This window comes from Maniola hyperantus, chromosome 15 (genome assembly GCF_902806685.2).
Source record: "Maniola hyperantus chromosome 15, iAphHyp1.2, whole genome shotgun sequence".
Taxonomy (NCBI): Eukaryota; Metazoa; Arthropoda; class Insecta; order Lepidoptera; family Nymphalidae; genus Maniola; species Maniola hyperantus.
Window position 1 is genome coordinate 1,632,102 of NC_048550.1, and position 18,413 is coordinate 1,650,514.

At 37.8% G+C, this 18,413-nt stretch overlaps 1 protein-coding gene across 1 annotated transcript in view; it reads right to left on the reverse strand.

Moving 5' to 3' along the window:
- Positions 1–679: 679 nt before the first annotated feature.
- Cht6 (Chitinase 6) overlaps positions 680–18,413 on the reverse strand; it is a 69,920-nt gene continuing 52,186 nt past the window's right edge. The window contains exons 6-19 of the mRNA XM_034976142.2: positions 15,609–15,738; positions 14,903–15,088; positions 13,373–13,607; positions 12,171–12,276; positions 11,192–11,320; positions 10,730–10,830; positions 10,121–10,243; positions 8,950–9,173; positions 8,501–8,606; positions 7,644–7,785; positions 7,186–7,302; positions 6,572–6,796; positions 5,959–6,108; positions 680–5,807 (exon numbers count right to left, since the gene is read on the reverse strand). Of these exons, the coding sequence (XP_034832033.1) occupies positions 1,193–5,807; positions 5,959–6,108; positions 6,572–6,796; positions 7,186–7,302; positions 7,644–7,785; positions 8,501–8,606; positions 8,950–9,173; positions 10,121–10,243; positions 10,730–10,830; positions 11,192–11,320; positions 12,171–12,276; positions 13,373–13,607; positions 14,903–15,088; positions 15,609–15,738 (6,589 nt within the window). The 3' untranslated portion in view covers positions 680–1,192. The remainder of the gene's footprint in view (positions 5,808–5,958; positions 6,109–6,571; positions 6,797–7,185; positions 7,303–7,643; positions 7,786–8,500; positions 8,607–8,949; positions 9,174–10,120; positions 10,244–10,729; positions 10,831–11,191; positions 11,321–12,170; positions 12,277–13,372; positions 13,608–14,902; positions 15,089–15,608; positions 15,739–18,413) is intronic.

The following is an 18,413-nucleotide window of genomic DNA, read 5'->3' on the forward strand; positions in this document are numbered from 1 at the left end:
GAGAGAAACCGATACAAAAACAACAACAAAGCATCCATTATTATTCGTCGCTGGAAAAAGCTGCAATATTGTTTTATGGGCAATTGTTAACGACCGTAAGAAGCGAAACAATGACACTAATTGATAGGAAAACTGGCGAAAAATTTGAGGTTGCGAAACTTTAACGTTTTACGTATTTAATAAAAACTATAAGTCTAAAGTACCTACAAGACAAGTTACAGAATAAATCAAAGATAGAATTTTTTATTATGAGTAGAAAATAATACGGTATTTGACAACTATTCAAATCAGTAACTTTTTACCAAACGTCAAAACACGCACTACGCAGTAATGAAGAGATAAGTAGGTATAATAAAAAAGTAACTTACCTTAAATCCATCCCATGGTGCTGAATGACATTTTAAAGTACTGTGATACTGATTACGAAAATAATGTTTTACGTGTCCAATTTTAATGAATGGACTTTGAATAGTTAAATAACGAAAGAAAAAAAAGTTTTAGAATCAACTATATCGTTCCATTCTGTTATCACTCTACGCCGTTTTCCCACTGTTTTTCAATTTCCTTGGTATTGTTAAAAGATAATTAAATTACGTTTACTGATAGTTTATTACAACCTTTTATTAAATTTTGTAAAGTTACATTTACATAATTTTAACATTATGTTCCGATGGTTTTATACAAATGGTAACGTTAAAAAATATTAGTAAATTAATTAATAAAATAATTAAATAAGTTTACACTAATCATAACCTATGACAATTTGTGTGCGAAAGCCTTTATACCAAAACGGACTAACATTAAAAATATACATTTTTGGTAAGAAAAACTTTCTGTTGTATAAATATCTAAGTTAAAGCTATAAATCTTTATAACATGACTACACTGAAACTGTGGATTATATCTATATTTACAAGCAAATCCCGTTACAAATGAAATGCAATGAGAAACTACGATTTTCTAACAAACATAAAGTTTCTTTTGTACTATTTGGTACCTAATTTTAAAGTAACTTTAATGCAGAAAAATTAAATTAATTTTTACATGAAAAATCCTTTTTGGTAAAAATCGTAGTTAACAAGTCATTTCATTGCTTAACCGTCTAAACCAACCCAACTAAATATACAGACTTAACCGATTTAAGTTTAAATTTGGCGAACAAGACAACTCAACAGAGTTTCGTCAGTAGCTTCTACGTATATCCAACTACCGTGGTAGCAACTGTTGTGAATCTTCTTGGCACGAATGCAGGTCGTAAGTTGGGCCTTATCGGTTTTATCACAACTTTTCTTTCAGTCGTCGTTCGAGGTGATTCGGTAGTAAAAGTTCTCGTTTTGTTGAACTTTCTTCTTATATCTACTGGTACATTTTGAACTCTTTTACTACCCGAAACACGCGATCTATTTGTACTAAAACTTGTCGTTTTATTGATTTTCTGAACTAAATTAGATGTAGCAGTTGCATTTATTTTCTTGGTCGAAATTGAATTTAGTCTTGTTATATTTAACGGCCGAATGACGGGTCTCCTTGGGAACCCAAATTTGGCTCTTTTCGCCTCTAGTGGTGAAAATTGTACTGTAGTAGACTCTTCTGGTACTGTTTCAGTTGTTATTGGTGTTGTTTGTGTAGAAGATTCCGTTGTTTGCATACTTTCAGTTTGCATCGTAGTTGATTGAGTTGTCGTTAGAAGTTCTATGATTGGACTGGTTTTAACGTTTTCTGTTGATGTGGATGATAGAGCCGATGTTGTTGACAAAGGTGTAGTTGTAGTTGACGTAGATGTACTAGCTTGTGTTGTTTCGGATGATTGTTGCAAAATAGAAATACTAAACGGATATATTATCGTAGAGTCATCTACTGTCGGTGCACCTTTAAATTCTTGACCCTTCGCAAAAGTGACTATACTTCTCCCAGCCTGAGGTTTAACTATCTTTAACTTAACAAGACTGGCGTCTTCCTCCTGTGTAGGTACTGGTGCTGAATACACTACAAATGGCTTATTAACATCTGCATTACTTATTTTTCTAGGTTTCATAGGCGTTTCCGTTTTAAACAAAGCTTCCAAAGGCAAAGTCGAAGGATCTGTTAGCATTAAACGTGGAGTAACAATTTCAAAAGTTTTTGCTTCGTTGTTTTGTTTATTTTTTTCGGTATCATAAGCTGCGGGAACGAATTGCCAGTGCTCATTTGGCTGTTCTTCTTCGGATTTATCTTCCTTTTTCTCCTCGTTTACATAACTTAAGAAATCATCATTAAATATGTGTTCCACTTTATCTCTTCCGTTAAGTTTTGATCTGTCTAGAACCTGATTAATATGTCGATAAGCTTCATTCATACTTTCAGAAGCTACAAGGTTTTCTTTAGGTATATCGGAAAAGTCGACTAATGCTCTTGCATTGCGTGTTTCATCTATACGTATAGGATTGTCTGGTGGGTTGTCTACGGGGTACACATGGCCAAGTTTAGTTAAATAAATAGGGATTTCATCTTCAACAATCTTAATGAGACTGTACCTACTAACTTCTCCTATTTTATCTAGCGTAGGTTTCTTTTCTATCATAACTTTGCCTTCTTCAATTAATGTGGTTTCATTGTTTTTATTTAATCTATGTTTTTCCGATTTTGATGATACTTCAACAACTCTACTAACAGAAAAAAGTTTGTCAAATTGAGTTTTGAAAATAGGTGATATTTCAAGATTGTTTGTGGTAGGTTCAGGCATAGATTCAGTTGTAGTTTCTAATGCAACCTCTATCTTCTTTGTAGTGGGTGTATCAGTTGAAGTTTCAGTTTCAGAATCTGTGTCTATTTGTACATTTGTAAATAAATCTTGTGTACTGGGATAAGTAGTATACTCTAAATAATCATCCGTATTATCTACTTCCATTTCGGCTGTAGCAGATTCAATTTGACCCGTTGAAGAGATATTAGTATTCTCTAAGGGTGCTAATGTGCTTATTTCTGATGAAAGATAATCGTCACTTTCTGTTGTCGTAATATCATTTTCATTAACTACAGAAATAGTAGAAATTTCTTCGGGTTGAGTTGTCTTAGTCTGTTCTGTAGAATTTTTCAAATTAATAGTTTGTGTTACTTTAGGAGTATATCCAAGGGGAACGTTTTGTACGCGTTTCTTAGTATCATTGACCGGTTTATTACCACCAAATCTATTGTAAATAACAGTCCTGTTAAGATTGTTTCCAAGCAAAGGCCTAGGAATTTCGGTGGTAGATGTAGTAGTTCTGAAGGTATTGGAATTTATGATTTTAGGTTTGAACAGGGGTTTCTTAGAAGTAGGTCTAAACCGTGCTGGTTGCTCATCGTCGTAAGTTTCATCTTCTGGCGTTTCTTCCAAATCTTCATCAATAGGTTCTTCTTCCCCATTGTCTACGTATTCCGCAGAATCTGGTTTTCTTGTGAAGAGCTGGCTTTGCGGTACAAAAGCGAAAGGACTTTCAGGTTCTTCTTCGAGAAGCTCTTCATCTGAATACTCTTCTTCATCTGAATACTGATATTTTGGTGTCGTTCTTGCCGTAGGGTATGTCCTTCTTGTGAATGTTTTCAATAGTGATGGTTTTCTTGTTGTAATCCGACTAATGAATCCTGGTCTATCAGTAACAGTTGCAGGACTAGTATACGCACCTGGGTTATATTTGCGACTAAAAGTTCTACTTCTCGAAGGTGTCGATTCAGTTGTAGACGTTATTAACCTTTTTGGAGGTCTGTATGGTGATCTAGACCTTGGCGAGGGTGAAGTTAATTGAGTCGTACTAGTTCTAGTTGTTGTTTCGGTTTCGGTGAGAGATACTTCAGTCGTAGATGGTTCTTCAAATAAGTCATCACTATTGTTACTATTCAAATCTTTATCTTCATCTTTTGTGAATGGTTTTTTCTTCTCTAAAGTGACACTTTTATTTTCTTCGCCTGGTTGCTCAGTATTTTGATTATTAGGAGTCGAGTATATTTTGCTTTCCTTTTGCTCATTCTCTATGGTTTTTACGGTAGTATCCCTATTTTCTAATATGTCTAAGGTTTTGTCATCTGTTTCGACAGCGATATCTGGTTTTTCATTTTTATCACTTTCTTCACCTTCTTGTTCCCCTTTTCCATCCAGTTTTCGAACTGGTTCTTTCAATATTTCAGATTCAATATCAAACCTTAAATCGTCATTCTCTGTTGTCGTTTTAGGTGCATCTGTAGGTAGTACAGGAATGACTGTTACTCGGGTTCGCTCTCCATAGTTAATAATGTCTTTCGGAGCATCTTTGAAACCCGCGTTAACAAAACTTATTAATTTAGGTGTTGATTCAGGTTCTCGCTCGGTAGGTCTTATTTTTTTCCTTATTATTTTACGAACTCTTGGAATAGCACTTGTGGTCGTCTCAGCAACTTCAGCAGCAGCTGATATATCTGATACTTTTTGAGTTGTTGCAGGTCTCCTACGAATAATCCTAAATTTTATTTTTGCATTTTTATCCTGATTTGAATCCAAAATAGGAATACTTTCTGTTATAATTTCTGGTATACTTAAATTGTTTTTGTCACCATCACTCAATATTTCGTCATGTTCTTGTTCTTCTATAGCACTTTCAGAGAGAGAAATATCATCATTTTTGTCATCTATTTCATCATCATCGATTTGGGGAGTGGAAACTTGCTGAACTGTGGACTGTCGAGATGCATATGGCAGCTTTCTACCTAGTGATAATGGTGCTGCAGTGGATGTTGTAACTCTTTGTCGGCCAAAAGGTAATCGTGGACGTATTCTTGGATTTGATGCCACGATTACATTATTTTCAGAATCCGCTGTCCTACCGAAAGGCCGAGGTGTAAATCTAGCAAAAGTGGGTCGCCTTAAACTCAATGGAGATTCAGTAGCAACTGACTTAGTTATAGCTTCAGTAGTTGACAGGTATCTACCCCGGCCTCTTGTGTTTGTACTCCTTTCATCTATTGTTGCAGCAGATACTTCACTGTCATCTCCTTCATCGTCTAGTATTTTTGTGACTTTACTTGGGAATCTAACACTGTTTTCTGAAATTTCTTCATTTTCAATAATTTCTGAAGAATCAACATCAATTGGTGAGAGCGACAGCAACTCATCTCGATTAAGTTGCGGTCTAAATTGACCTCTAGAAACTTGAGACGCTGCAGCTGAAATCGAATCTTCGGGTCGAGATGTTTGGAACCTACCCCTAAATCGTCTTAACTGCCCACTATTACCAATAGGCTTTATACCGTCTAGTTCACGACTATCAGGAGTAGTGGACCGTACTTTACGTAAATTTTCACCCGATTCATTTGATTCTGATATTTCATTGGGTTGGGATAAAGGTCGTCTTCGGCGAATAAATGAATAATTCCTAGAACTCACCTGTGTTGTGGAAACTGGAGCAGCTGTTGAGGTTACAGTGGTTGATCCTCGGCGGCGCAAGAGATTACGTCTAGTAGACGCACTAGAGGGAGCTGACGTTGTGCTTGTAGTCGTTGAGGAAGGTGAAGTTATTGTTGTGGTTGTAGTCGTAGTTGTTTCGGGCTCGGGTGATTCGGTTGCTTGAGTAACTGTAGTTTGTGTTTGTTCGAATTGAAGACGTTCAGTTTCATCAGTATTCGGGGCATTTAACAAGGAAGATATTTGGACGGAAAGGACAGTGGTAGGTTCAGGGCTGTTTAGTTCTTCGGGAGGTGCGAGGGTAGTAGACCGGGTTCTGAGTACTGAAGTGTAGAGTGGTTGCGAAGATTGAGAAGTGATTTCTCTTTCCAGCACTGTCTCTTGTGATTCCTCTCCTTGTTCAGAACTTCGATACCTGCGATTAAATTACAAATGGTCAATATTTTCCTGCAAAAATTATTTTGAGTTTTGGCATTAAATTTTTACAGAATTTGGAAAAACTGGAATTTGGAAAAGTAATTTGAAATTACTTACTTAAAGTATGTATGTGATGGTGTTTTACTTACTGGGCAGTGGTGGTTTCAGGAGTGGTAGGCCTGGATCTTCTGATGGTCACATACTCAGGAACATTCTCTCGTCTAGAGCTGGCTATGTCTAGTGAATTAGGTGACTCTTCGACTGCGACGTACGGTCCCCCGCGTTCAAAAAGTGCATTTCTGGAAAACATACATTCATCAGAAATCTTTCTTGTAATTAAGACCCTTGCAAACAGACAGACATACAGACAACGAAGTGATCCTATAAGGGTTCTTTTTTCTTTTTGAGGTACGAAACCCTAAAAACGAAAAAATTTGCCAAGAGCATTAGACCATCAGTCAATCAAGACCGGCCCTTTTATATTGGATTTTTCGCAACCATAAGCTAGTTTTTAACCGACTTTTAAAAAGGAGGTGGTTCTCAATTCGGCCCGTTTATTTGTCAACTATTTTTTTAAATGTATGTACATCAATTTTATCCAGGCTTCTGGACCGATTTGCAAATATTTTTTTGTATATAATGATTTCAATTGCAATATTTTAGAAGATTTGCTGCTGTTTGGAAAAATATTTAAATCAAAGGTTTTTAAATAAGAATTATCAATATATTTGTAGAAATTATAAACTTTCCTTAAATTCTTACCTAGAATCATCAGGAGTTTCGGTGGTGGCAGCTGTACTAGGCCTTGTTCGTCTTATGTTGACGTACTGAAGAGGTTTGGGCGTGGTACCGACTGACGCTACAGCCTCTTGCCTTAGCCTCGTGAGCTGTTGTACTTCCTCAGATTCTTCTTCAGCTTCCTCGCTATCTGTCGGGTCCTCTGTAGTTGAACGCGTTGGAGGTCGAGATCGGTTGATTGTCGTGTACCTGTGTTACGTATTAGTTTAATCTTTTTAGAGTTGCTGCAGTGCGTTTTAAAATCCGCAAATTTGAATTTAAAAATCCGGTGTACTTCTATGTAGTTCTATAGTTCACAGATTTTGCGGAAAAAACGTTCGGAAATTTTCCGTGGTGCGCGCTAGCACTATTTGTTATGTACTCTTATATTCACAATTTCAATTCACAATTTTATTGCTAAAATATTTTGGACATTCGTGTTAGCTTTTTTAGTCGATAAGGTTTGTGTTTTTTATTTCCTTTGATGATTTATTGATGATGGGGCATAATGTAATTTTGATACCTCCAATTAATTTTAGCCTGACATGGCATGAAAAAAAAAACCTAACACGCAGGAAAGGAAAAATAATTGTACTTACTGAGGCCTGTCTTTTTTGAGCAGTCTATCTTTATCTGGCGAAGATTCGAGTCCAGCACTCTGCGGACCTCCTCGACTGTTTTGGAAATTGTTCTCCGTGATACTGTTACCGCCGAACCTAAATTATCATTGTTTTGTATTAAGTATAATGGCAAAAAAAGTTAATTCTCTATTATTATCACTGACTAGCTGATGAACGCGACTTCGTCCACGTGAAATTAGGTTTTTAAAAAACCCCATGGGAACTCTTTGATTTTCCGGGATTTGTCCTTCAATCACGTCGCAATGGTGCAATAGATTGACGTGATTTTTGCATGACTATAGATAAAGACCTGGAGAGCGACATAGACTACTTTTCATCCTAGAAAATCAAAGAGTTCCCTCGGGATTTAACAAAAACCTAATTCCTAGCAGACAAAGTGGCGGGCATCAGCTAGTAGTAGTATACCAAGGACTTACTTATTCTTCCCTCTCGCTCTCTCAAGCACCCTCTGGTAGAGTTTCTTGTTGAAGGGGGAAGCAGTTGTAGTGGCCACGCCATCAGTCGTCCCAGCTGAACTCTCCGAAAGTTTAAGATGCTTCTCTAATTGTTCGACACCACCTACAAATTATCACCACCTGGTTATATTATTTTGTTCGTTTTGCTTATTTTGGTAACTTTAACTTCAAGCTTTTTTCGATAATAGCTGCGCGATTTCGGGAGAATGACAGCTACAATGTCATGATCGCAATCATCTCTGATTGGTTAACGCTCCCTCACTATTGGCTTCAATGCATTGTTGCAACAAGAATTGCACAAGCTCAGCCAATCACAACAATTGAGATTGTAATAATGATTGATGCAGGTTTTAGACAATCGCCCTACTGTTGCTCTAGTAGTTTGACAGCAACAGTGTGACGATTGCAATCACCTTGAATTGGCCAACGCTCTTTTACTATTGGCTGCAATACAATAATATTGTAGCAGGAATATCATAAATTCAGCCAATTACAACTGAGATTAAGGGCTGCTTGGAGGCACAGGTTTCCCACTAGTTACAACCAGAAGCTTCTCACCAGCCCAGAACTGAACTAATTTAGATATTATCAATTCTCTACTGTAAAATTAACTTAAAACCGCCAAACTATATGATCACAGGGCTCACTACTGCGTTATTAAAAGTCCTAAAATTCAACACGTAGCAATCAATTACTTGCCTTTGCTGGTAAAATAGTTAACATGACTTCTTTAGACTGCAGCCTCTCATCTCAATTTTTCAAACTGACCTAAACCTTGTTTAGTTTAGTAGAGGAGGTACATTTTGTGAACCACTCACCGACTTTCTTAATGAGATCGATTAGTTCCTTGATGACCTTAGGATCTTCTGCTTCTACATCTGAGGCATCGTCGTCTCCCTCTATTTCGAATTCTTCTTCACTCACCTAAAGATTATCAAAATATTGATCAAAAATGTTTGCGATTATTAATGTGCAGTTATTATAGTGTCTTGCAGACAACATTGCAGATAAAGTGGTAGAATAGAACTATGTAATCTGTTAAAGTAATTAATATAATGATAATATTTTATTGCAATAAAAATTGCAATAATAAATGCAATAAAAAATTATAATTTGAAAAATATTTCCGTTCAATCGTTTGTTCGTTTCAGTTTTGCAAGTTATTATGGAGTTTTCAATTCCAAACTGCTAAAATCCCATTTACAGCGACCTAGTCACAAGAATCCATAAAAACAGTATTTGATTCAAAAAAAGAAGATATTAGTACCTCAGGTTCAGGAGTAGTGGTGGTCGTAGAAGAAGTACGGAACAACAAGGAACTCCTTGAAGTCAGTTTGATCGGTCGTCTAGTTGTAGTTGTTGTTGTAGTTGTAGAGACCGTTGTCTTGGCTGTTGTTGCTTTGGTGGGCGCTTTTGTTGTTGCCGCAGGCTTCTTGCAGAGGACGTTGCGAGCGAAGTCACAGGAGTCAGCCGCTTTGTTGAAGTATAGACCTGGAATTAAAGTTAAGGATTGGGTATTTGACTCCTATTTTTTTATTACTTTATTATAAACTAGAATAAAAATAATGACGTAAACTGAAAAAACTAATTAAATCGATCAAATAACGAAAAAGTTATAAGCATTTAAATATTTCTGATTAGACAGAGATGGCGATACTGCAGTTTGACGTCACACCTACTAATGCCATAGTAGCTTCGTGCGGTTTAATACAAATTTTCGTTTTGCGAGTAAGGGATAGAAGACCCTCCCACTCCAAAATTAAAATGCCTTTAGCTTTGTAAATCTTTGTTGGATTTTAATATTTTTTTCAGCGTAGGTACGTCATTATTTTTATCCTAGTTTATAATAAAGTAATAATATTTATCAAATTCAAAAGTAGGCAAATACCCAATTATAAGAAGCCAGTCAAATTCAATATCGATTTAACGAAATCAAATTGTCAATATGTATAATGGAATGTAACTCTAAGCTGTCCATGACTTCATCCACATTAACTTCAATGCGATATTTTTTAATAGAAAAGGGATGAGGAAGCTATCTTGACCACCGATTCAATCCATCCATCATTATAATCATCGTCATATTTATCATCATCAGACTCTTATAATCAGAATCTGATACCGAAAATTCACTGAGACAAGTCAAACGAGCTCAAACTCTCCATGTACTGTTAATCCTTTAGTAAACCCTATGGCGTCCTCCCACCTCTATCACTATTTTCTCAATCATATCGTAATTATTATGTTCAGAGTTCCATAAATTTGCACCTCTGATTATACTAAGTATAATCAGATGTGGGTGAAAAGTAAGTTGTTTTATTAATCTATACTCTTACAGCCAAAGACGTTAATAAAAGCATGAAAAAAATTTCAACTACTTCTATGTGAACGCGGTTACACGTTCACATAGAAGTAAGTAAAGTTTTCTCGAATCTTACCAGAAGGACAAGTGAAGTGATGCGCCACAATGCCGAGATCTGAAGGGCCGGAGTCGAGACACCAGAAGTATTTCTTGCAGTCACGCGGGTGCGGGAAGAAACCCTCCTCCTTGCACTTGAAATCTGAAAACAACATTTTAGTTATGTACTGCAAATTAAGAGTAACTCAGGATGGCAATCGGGGTATGAGGCGAGGTCCCGCACTCGCCCGCACTGGGATAGCGCGAGGGCTGTGCGGGTATGCGGGGCGTTCCCTCCCCGATTGCCATCTCAACTGTCGCGTACTTATAGGTGGAAGTCCACCACAGGATTTAAAATTTCTCCACATAGATCATCAATCGCGCTAACAAGGTTTTCTCTACGGAAATAGAAACGGAGACCGTCGTCTGTCACCGCTTATTTTTATAATACTTAGTGTTATATTATACCGTACGCAGCCGATATAGTAATGTACATCGACCTTTAGAAGGAGATAGCAGATTTGTAGAGCGCTGTCCCTGTCGTTGAGACCGACAAAAGGTTATAGGTATGAGTGACAGAGACAACGCTCTACAAAGCCGAAATGTAATTCTAAAGGCCGATGTACATTACTTTCGCCGCGTACTGTACCTGTGCCGGGATCTGGAGTGGTTGGTGGTTCTGGAGTGATGATGTTCCATGATGGAGTGGTGTTGTCTGCAGAGGTGCTTCCGCTCTTTCGCTTGTTGCTTCTGAAACATCAACAATATGTTATAGCAACTTCCCAAGTGGTCTGTGGAACCAACTCCCTTCAGCGGTGTTCTCACTAGATTTCAACATGGAGTTATTCAAAGAGCGGATTAACAAATTCCTGAAAGGCCGACAATGCAATATATCTTTGCATAATATATATCAATGCATAATAATCTTTATTTTTCTTCATAATAAACATGTAGTTTTCAACTTTAGTGTGAGGTAGTAAAAACTGTGTTTCAGGAGGCAGTGTCTTCCCATAAAATACAATGGACATTGTACTTGCATTATCTGAGTATTTTGAGAGTACTCAAAATCATTAAGAAACAGAATAACAAGACAAATCAGTCTTATCCTTACTTGGTTTTCGGTTTTTTAGTTGTACTTGTAGTAGACGTGGTGCTGCTGCTCTTCGGGCGGTTTCTTCTGCGATTTCCAGATTTTGATGATATCTGAGGTGTATCCTTAAATTTGGTAAGATCGGTGGTTCTGTAAGCAAAGGAAATGTTTTACAATTTTACAATTACTGCAGTAAAGAAAGTTAGAAGCACTATTCTGTCGAAATGCAGCGATTTTTAGTAAAGTAAACCAAATAATTTGGAAGTGAGTGCCGTGCTTATTTATGTATAAGTAACTGGATTTTTTAAGTTACAGGTAAGGTATAACAGGGAATTCAGGGATAGGCTTGCGTTTGACGACAATGGAAAGCAATGATGAGGTCTAGGTTGGAGCGCGCTTGATTAGAAGATGTCTATTTTACTCTTGCTTTGAAAAAATAAAAAAAAGGAAAAATATTTAATTAAAAACAGTTTTGTCAATTTTAACATTGTCTGATGGTACCCAACTAGGTAGTCCTGTGTCGTGGGTACCTGATTCGCATTAACAATAAACAATGTGACCGGTAAATTGACGCTCGGGTCACTAGACTAAGTTCATTAAACTAAGATATCTAATTTTTTTTTAAAGAATATTATTCCCCTTTCCTCTCCAACTAAGCTGAAGCGTGAAACAACCTCAGAATACAGAACAAACAGTTTGTTCTGTATTCTGAGCGTGAAGCTTGTGCTAGGAGGTACGACCTTGCAACGGGCGGGGTTTGAACCGTCGACCTTTCGGTTTTCAGTCCACTCCTTTACCAGTTGAGCTATTGAGGCTCTATAAATAAAATATGTTAAGGTACAAACGCGATGCTTTGTTGCGTTGCATTATATGTATTCTCCTATGAAGGTACTCAAGTTAAAAGTTGCAGGAAACACGGACACAAACGTTTCATGCCTGTCAACCCCAAGTTTGCCAATTTCCTTTCTCACTGAATAGAATAAAGAAGCTTCGAACTTACCCCAGCTTTGAAATATAAGCTTCTTTGGCAGCTTCGATGAGCGGGTAGGGCTTGCCGTGGCAGGTTCCGCGGAAGTCGTCATTGTCGATCGACCAGAACATTATACCTGGGGGTATAACAGATTCTAGTAGCGTTTAAATTATCGGGAGTGATATCCATTTCTATATATAAATGTGATGCTAAGCGCATTATCTCGAGAGCAGCTGAACTGACTTCGCTAATTCTTTTTTTATAATATTCCTTGAAGTACGAGGATGATTCTTACGGAGAGATTTTTTTTTTAAATTGCCTGAAAAAGAATCGACTGTACGAAGTTCGCCGGGGCAGCTAGTCTATATATATAAAAGGAGAAGGTGACTGACTGACTGACTGACTGATCTATCAACGCACAGCTCAAACTACTGGACGGATCGGGCTGAAATTTGGCATGCAGATAGCTATTATGACGTAGGCATCCGCTAAGAAAGGATTTTTGAAAATTCAACTCCTAAGAGGGTTAAATAGGGGTTTGAAATTTTGTAGTCGACGCGGACGAAGTCGCGAGCATAAGCTAGTTATAAATATAACTAGTGGCTACTATGCCAGAAAAATATGTGCTTAATGCATTGTTTAAGTGGTCTATAAATATCTTCGCATTATTTCCTTTCTAATGAAACCGGTTTGGGGCATATCGGTTGGGTGGTTTCAAAGTCTATAAAAGACACGCGGACGAAATCGCGGTAATCTTGTTAGTTATATTTATAACAGATCCTATTAGTACAGGATACATTAAGTGCTAATAGACCATTAAATAAAGGCATTTAAATATAATACTCGTATTACAACACTTAAGATCATATCAATAAAAAACAGACTCTCAAGAATACATATTAATAAAGGGACTAAGTATAAATAGGTAGGTATTCAGATAAATATCAAAGGTCCCGTACACCAGGATGTTACTTTTAATAGGTACCATCTACTTTCACTATATTGTTTTACTAGATGATGCCCGCGACTTCGTCCGGATTTAACCTTTTAAAAATCCTGTGGGAACTTATTGATTTTTCGGGATAAAATGTAGCTTATGTCACACTGCAGGTCTTTAACTATACCCATGGAAAAAATTCACGTCAATCGGTTGCTCCGTTGCGACGTGATTGAAGGACAAACCAACAAACAAACACACTTTTGCATTTATAATATGGGTACAGATAACATACCTCCAAGGCCGTTTTCAGCCACATATTCGCCCTTCTTCTTGACAATATCGATGTCATCGTACCCCACCCACTGGTTGCCTCTGTACGCTACGGGACCCATGGCGTTGCGGTTTGGGTACATTATATTCCACTCCTGTTCTTCTTCCTCGGAATCTTCTTCTTCTTCCTCTTCCTCGGAGTACTCATCGGATGCGATGGCACGTTTCTTGGTCTTTGGTTTGAGGGCTTCGCAAATCTGTAAAATTTTACATATGCATTACATGATAACGTAGGAGAACTAGAGTAACCGACATAGCTCAAGGGGTTGCGAAGCTGAAGTGGCAATGGACAGGGCACATAGTTCGTACAACCGATAGACGTTGGGGTCCCAAGGTGTTAGAATGGCGACCTCGCACCGGAAAACGCAGTGTTGGAAGACCAGGTGGACGGACGACATCAGACGAGTCGCAGGGAGCCGCTGGATTCAGGCAGCGCAAGACCGTGGCGTGTGGAAGTCCCTGCAAGAGACCTATGGCCAGCAGTGGATGTCTATCGGTTGATGATGATGATGATGATGATGATTACATGATACAAACATATTGAAATTCAAAACACAGAATGCCAACTTTTCAGCCTTTCGAGTGATCTGTGGTCAAAATATGCGCTCTATTTCTAAATTTCTAACTATTCATCATCATCATGATCAACCCATCACCGGCTCACTACAAAGCACGGGTCTCCTCTCAGAGTGAGAAGGGTTTGGACATAGTCTACCACGCTGGCCATGTGCGGATTGGTAGACTTCACACACCTTTGAGAACATTATGGAGAACTCTCGGGCATGCAGTTTCCTCACGATGTTTTCCTTCGCCGTTAAAGCAAGTGATATTTAATTAATTAAAACGCACATAACTCCGAAAAGTTAGAGGTGCGTGCCCGGGCTCGCACCCCCGACCTTCGATTAGAAGGCGGACGTCCTAACCACTAGGCTATCACAGCTTACGATCTAACGATTGTTGTGCAGTAGTTTTTTGTTATTTATACATTCTAGCCTGGAAAAGTAAAAAGGAGGACTTTGTAGAGCGATCAGCTGAAGGAGGAGACGTCCGTGCCGCGTGCTTATGGATATATCGAGGAATTCAATAATTACTAAGTCGTAATTGGGTATTTTCCTACTTTTGAATTTGATAAATATTATTACTTTATTATAAACTAGGATAAAAATAATGACGTACGCTGAAAAAAATATTAAAATCCAACAAAGATTTACAAAGTTACAGGCATTTTATTTTTGGAGTGGGAGAGTCTTCATATCCCTTTCTCGCAAAACGAAAATTTGTATGAAACCGCACGAAACTACTATGGCATTAGTAAGGTGTGACGTCAAAATGCTGTATCGCTATCTCTGTCTAATCAGAAATATATAAATGCTTATAACTTTTTTGTTATTTGATCGATTTAATTAGTTTTTTCAGTTTACGTCATTATTTTTATCCTAGTTTATAATAAAGTAATAAAAAAATTAATTGGAGTCAAATACCCAATTCTTACCTCATAGTACGCCAAGTATCCCTTCTCCCTCGTGGCGTCCCCCTGTTCCCCTGGCCCGTCAGCAGGAGAGCCGATCTCCACCGCATCAGCGTTGAACAGCGTGTAGGATCGCCCGTACGTGGGGATTCCGAGGACTAGCTTGTCTCTGTCGGCTCCATGTTCCAGGTAGAATTTTATGGTATAGTCCTGGAAAGGGAATTTAATATTAGGTTAGATATTTACTATAGTTTTTAAGAAGACTAGCTTATACTTGCGACTTCGTCCGCGTGTACTACACAAATTTCAAACCCCTTTTTCAGCCCCTTAGCCTTAGGGGTTGAATTGATACTTTCTTAGTGGATGCCTACGTCATAATAGCTATTTGCATGCCAAATTGAAGCCCGATCCGTCCAGTAGTTTGAGCTGTGCGTTGATAGATCAGTCAGTCAGTCAGTCAGTCACCTTTTCCTTTTATATATTAGATTAAAGAGCATGCCTTGCAAAATAGAAGAATAATTAATTTAATTTAAAATGAGTTCTTGCACCCACTTGGCACAGGATGAAATGGTCCCAGCTCAGCATTAATGCTGCAGGTTTTTAAATAAAACCTGAGCGCTGGTATTCTGCCACGACCAAAAAGAGTGCGTGAAAATAATAGGTATAGCTCGCAATTTGGACAGGGACTTTATTTTTGTGTACTCTATCAATAAAATGAATATAAACTCACGATATTAAGCTCGTTGTCCACACTGTACTCGTTGGGCTCCTCGAGCGGGTAGAGCGGCGCGTGGTGGTTGACAGCCGGCTCGAAGGCCGAGTGGTAGTCGTAGGTCAGCAGGTTCATCCAGTCCAGGTATCTGGAGACAAAGATCTTCTATTAGCGAAGAGCGTACAAGAGAAAAAATTACAAAAAAAATTAAAACCGACTTCAATTGGCTAGGTATTGAAGTCGGTTTTTATTTTTTTTGTAAAAAAAATTTATTTCACAATTTTTAGTGGCCCCATGGTATTAAAATATGCCATGCCTGGTTAAAAATCTACTGTTTACTAAGCTATTACACTGATCGCGAGCAATTTACTCTTATCCGTTGAGGAGTTCTATTATTTATCTTCAAAGATGTTCATCAGGATCTTTACCAAATTTAAATGGGACCAACTTTGAAGTATACCCTTTCAAACAAAAAAAGAATTTTCAAAATCGGTTCAAAAAAAAAGATTCCGATGAATTGAGAACCTCCTCCTTTTTTTGAAGTCGGTTAAAAAGCGGTGATAGCCTAGTGGTTAAGACATTGGCCTCATATTGGGATAACTTGTAACAAAACGTCGATGCTTCGACGTCACTGGCAGGCGTCAAATGTTCCTACATTTGATACTAGGTCTTTATTCTTTAAATACATATTCTTTCTTTAGTCTTTATTTTTGCGTTTCACATATCCTGTATGGGTCCTGGGTGAGATCCTGTAAGGGTATAGCAATTAGCAAGCTGTAAGGTATAGCATTTTCCTTCACCGGGATCGAACCCCCGACCTCCGATTAGAAGGCAGATGTACTAATGATGAGTAATTTGTGCATATACATCATCTAACCACTAGGCTATCACAGTTTGTTATATCAATAATATGTTGCCTTAAATGCCTTTCTCATAGTCGATTGGCTAGTCATCGTTCAAATCCGCGGAGTGATTACGTAAAACGTTTCAGTAGCGACAGCAACGCGACAGCAGTAGCAATGCGACAGTTCATTTGCTGTCTCTCTCCTTCTTCTTCTTATTTTGCTTTGTGGCTATTGCTCTCTCTCTAGCCGGACGTTTGACAGCAATGATCGCGAGATTTACGCCAGTCGCAAGCCTGTCGCGAGATACGTCATCACCGCGCGGGTAGACAAGCTAACCTTGGTAATGGCTACCAAGATTCATTTCAGGTCATTGAGCTGTAGGAGTGGGAAACAACAATAACTAATGTTGACTTCCTGAAAAGGAAACCGCAAAATATTTCACTGCTTTAAAAGCTGTAGGGCGATTGTCTAAAACCTGCATCAATCATTATTACAATCTCAATTGTTCTGATTGGCTGAATTTGTGCGATTCTTCTTGCAACAATGCATTGTGGCGAATAGTGAGCGAGCATTAACCAATCAGAGATGATTGTGATCGTGACATTGTAGCTGTCAAACAACCGCGGTAGGGCCACTGTTTAAAATAAAATAATACTTTTAAGGCGATTAAATCGCATTCAGGTAGCGTGTGCAAAATACTCATAAGTGAAAAAACGTAATCTAGGTAGGTTGTATGTAGGTAGGTATGGTAATTTTATGGTGCCCATTAAAAGACTATTTTTTGTATTGAAGAGTCTCACATGTTGGACTAGTGGACATAAAAAAATACTGGAAAAACAATCGATATTTAAGTAAACTCTTCATAGTGAACACGACAAAATATATTAGGTAAGTACATATAAAGACAGGTGCACATAATATGTGCATATGTACATCCAAACATATCTTTCAGTACATTGAAGTTGATCTACATGACAATGTAGCAAGCAAATTCAGTTTTAAATAATCTTGAATACCTAATACATTTCGAATAAATTCCTCTTGTTTACAATTGGCATTTACACCATGGAATTACGAAAAAAACCGGCAATAAATTTTAATTCCATTACAGCAGTTAATTTTTTTTATCGTATTTAATTAAATCGTAGTCTGCACCCACCTTACGGGTATTTTATCATGTAAAGAATCGTACATCGTATAGTTTTTTAAAGGTCAAGGCTACTAAGGAAGCTGTGGACCACATTAATTGTACAACTACCCACGTTCTTGCCGTATATGGGCTAAAGTACGTGTTCAGTATACTTGGGTTGTTCTGATGAGCATAGTCACTTACATTAAAATTCCGGCTGTGGAATTTATGATCTTTTTAACGAGATATATGAAGGGAATTCTGCATACAAATGTGTGCAGTACAAGTTAAGTTTCAATGCACATTGCGGAAGAGGCAATATGCTTGGCTTGTATTGATGGGCATAGTCATTTACATTAAAATGCCGGCTGTGGGATTTATGATATTTCAAAGAGATATTATATGAAGGGAATTCTGCATACAAATGTGTGCAGTACAAGCTAAGGTTCAATGAAAATTGCGGGAGAGCCAATATGCTTGGCTTGTTCTAATGAGCATATTCATTTACATTAAAATGCCGGCTGTGGAATTTATGATCTTTTTAACGAGATATATGAAGGGAATTCTGCATACAAATGTGTGCAGTACAAGCTAAGGTTCAATGAAAATTGCGAGAGAGGCAATATGCTTGGCTTGTATTGATGAGCATATTCATTTACATTAAAATGCCGGCTGTGGAATTTATGATCTTTTTAACGAGATATGTGAAGGGAATTCTGCATACAAATGTGTGCAGTACAAGCTAAGGTTCAATGCACATTGCGGAAGAGGCAATATGCTAGGCTTGTATTGATAAGCATATTCATTATGCGCTTGTTCTTTCTCCGGGCATGTAGGATTGCCGTCCCA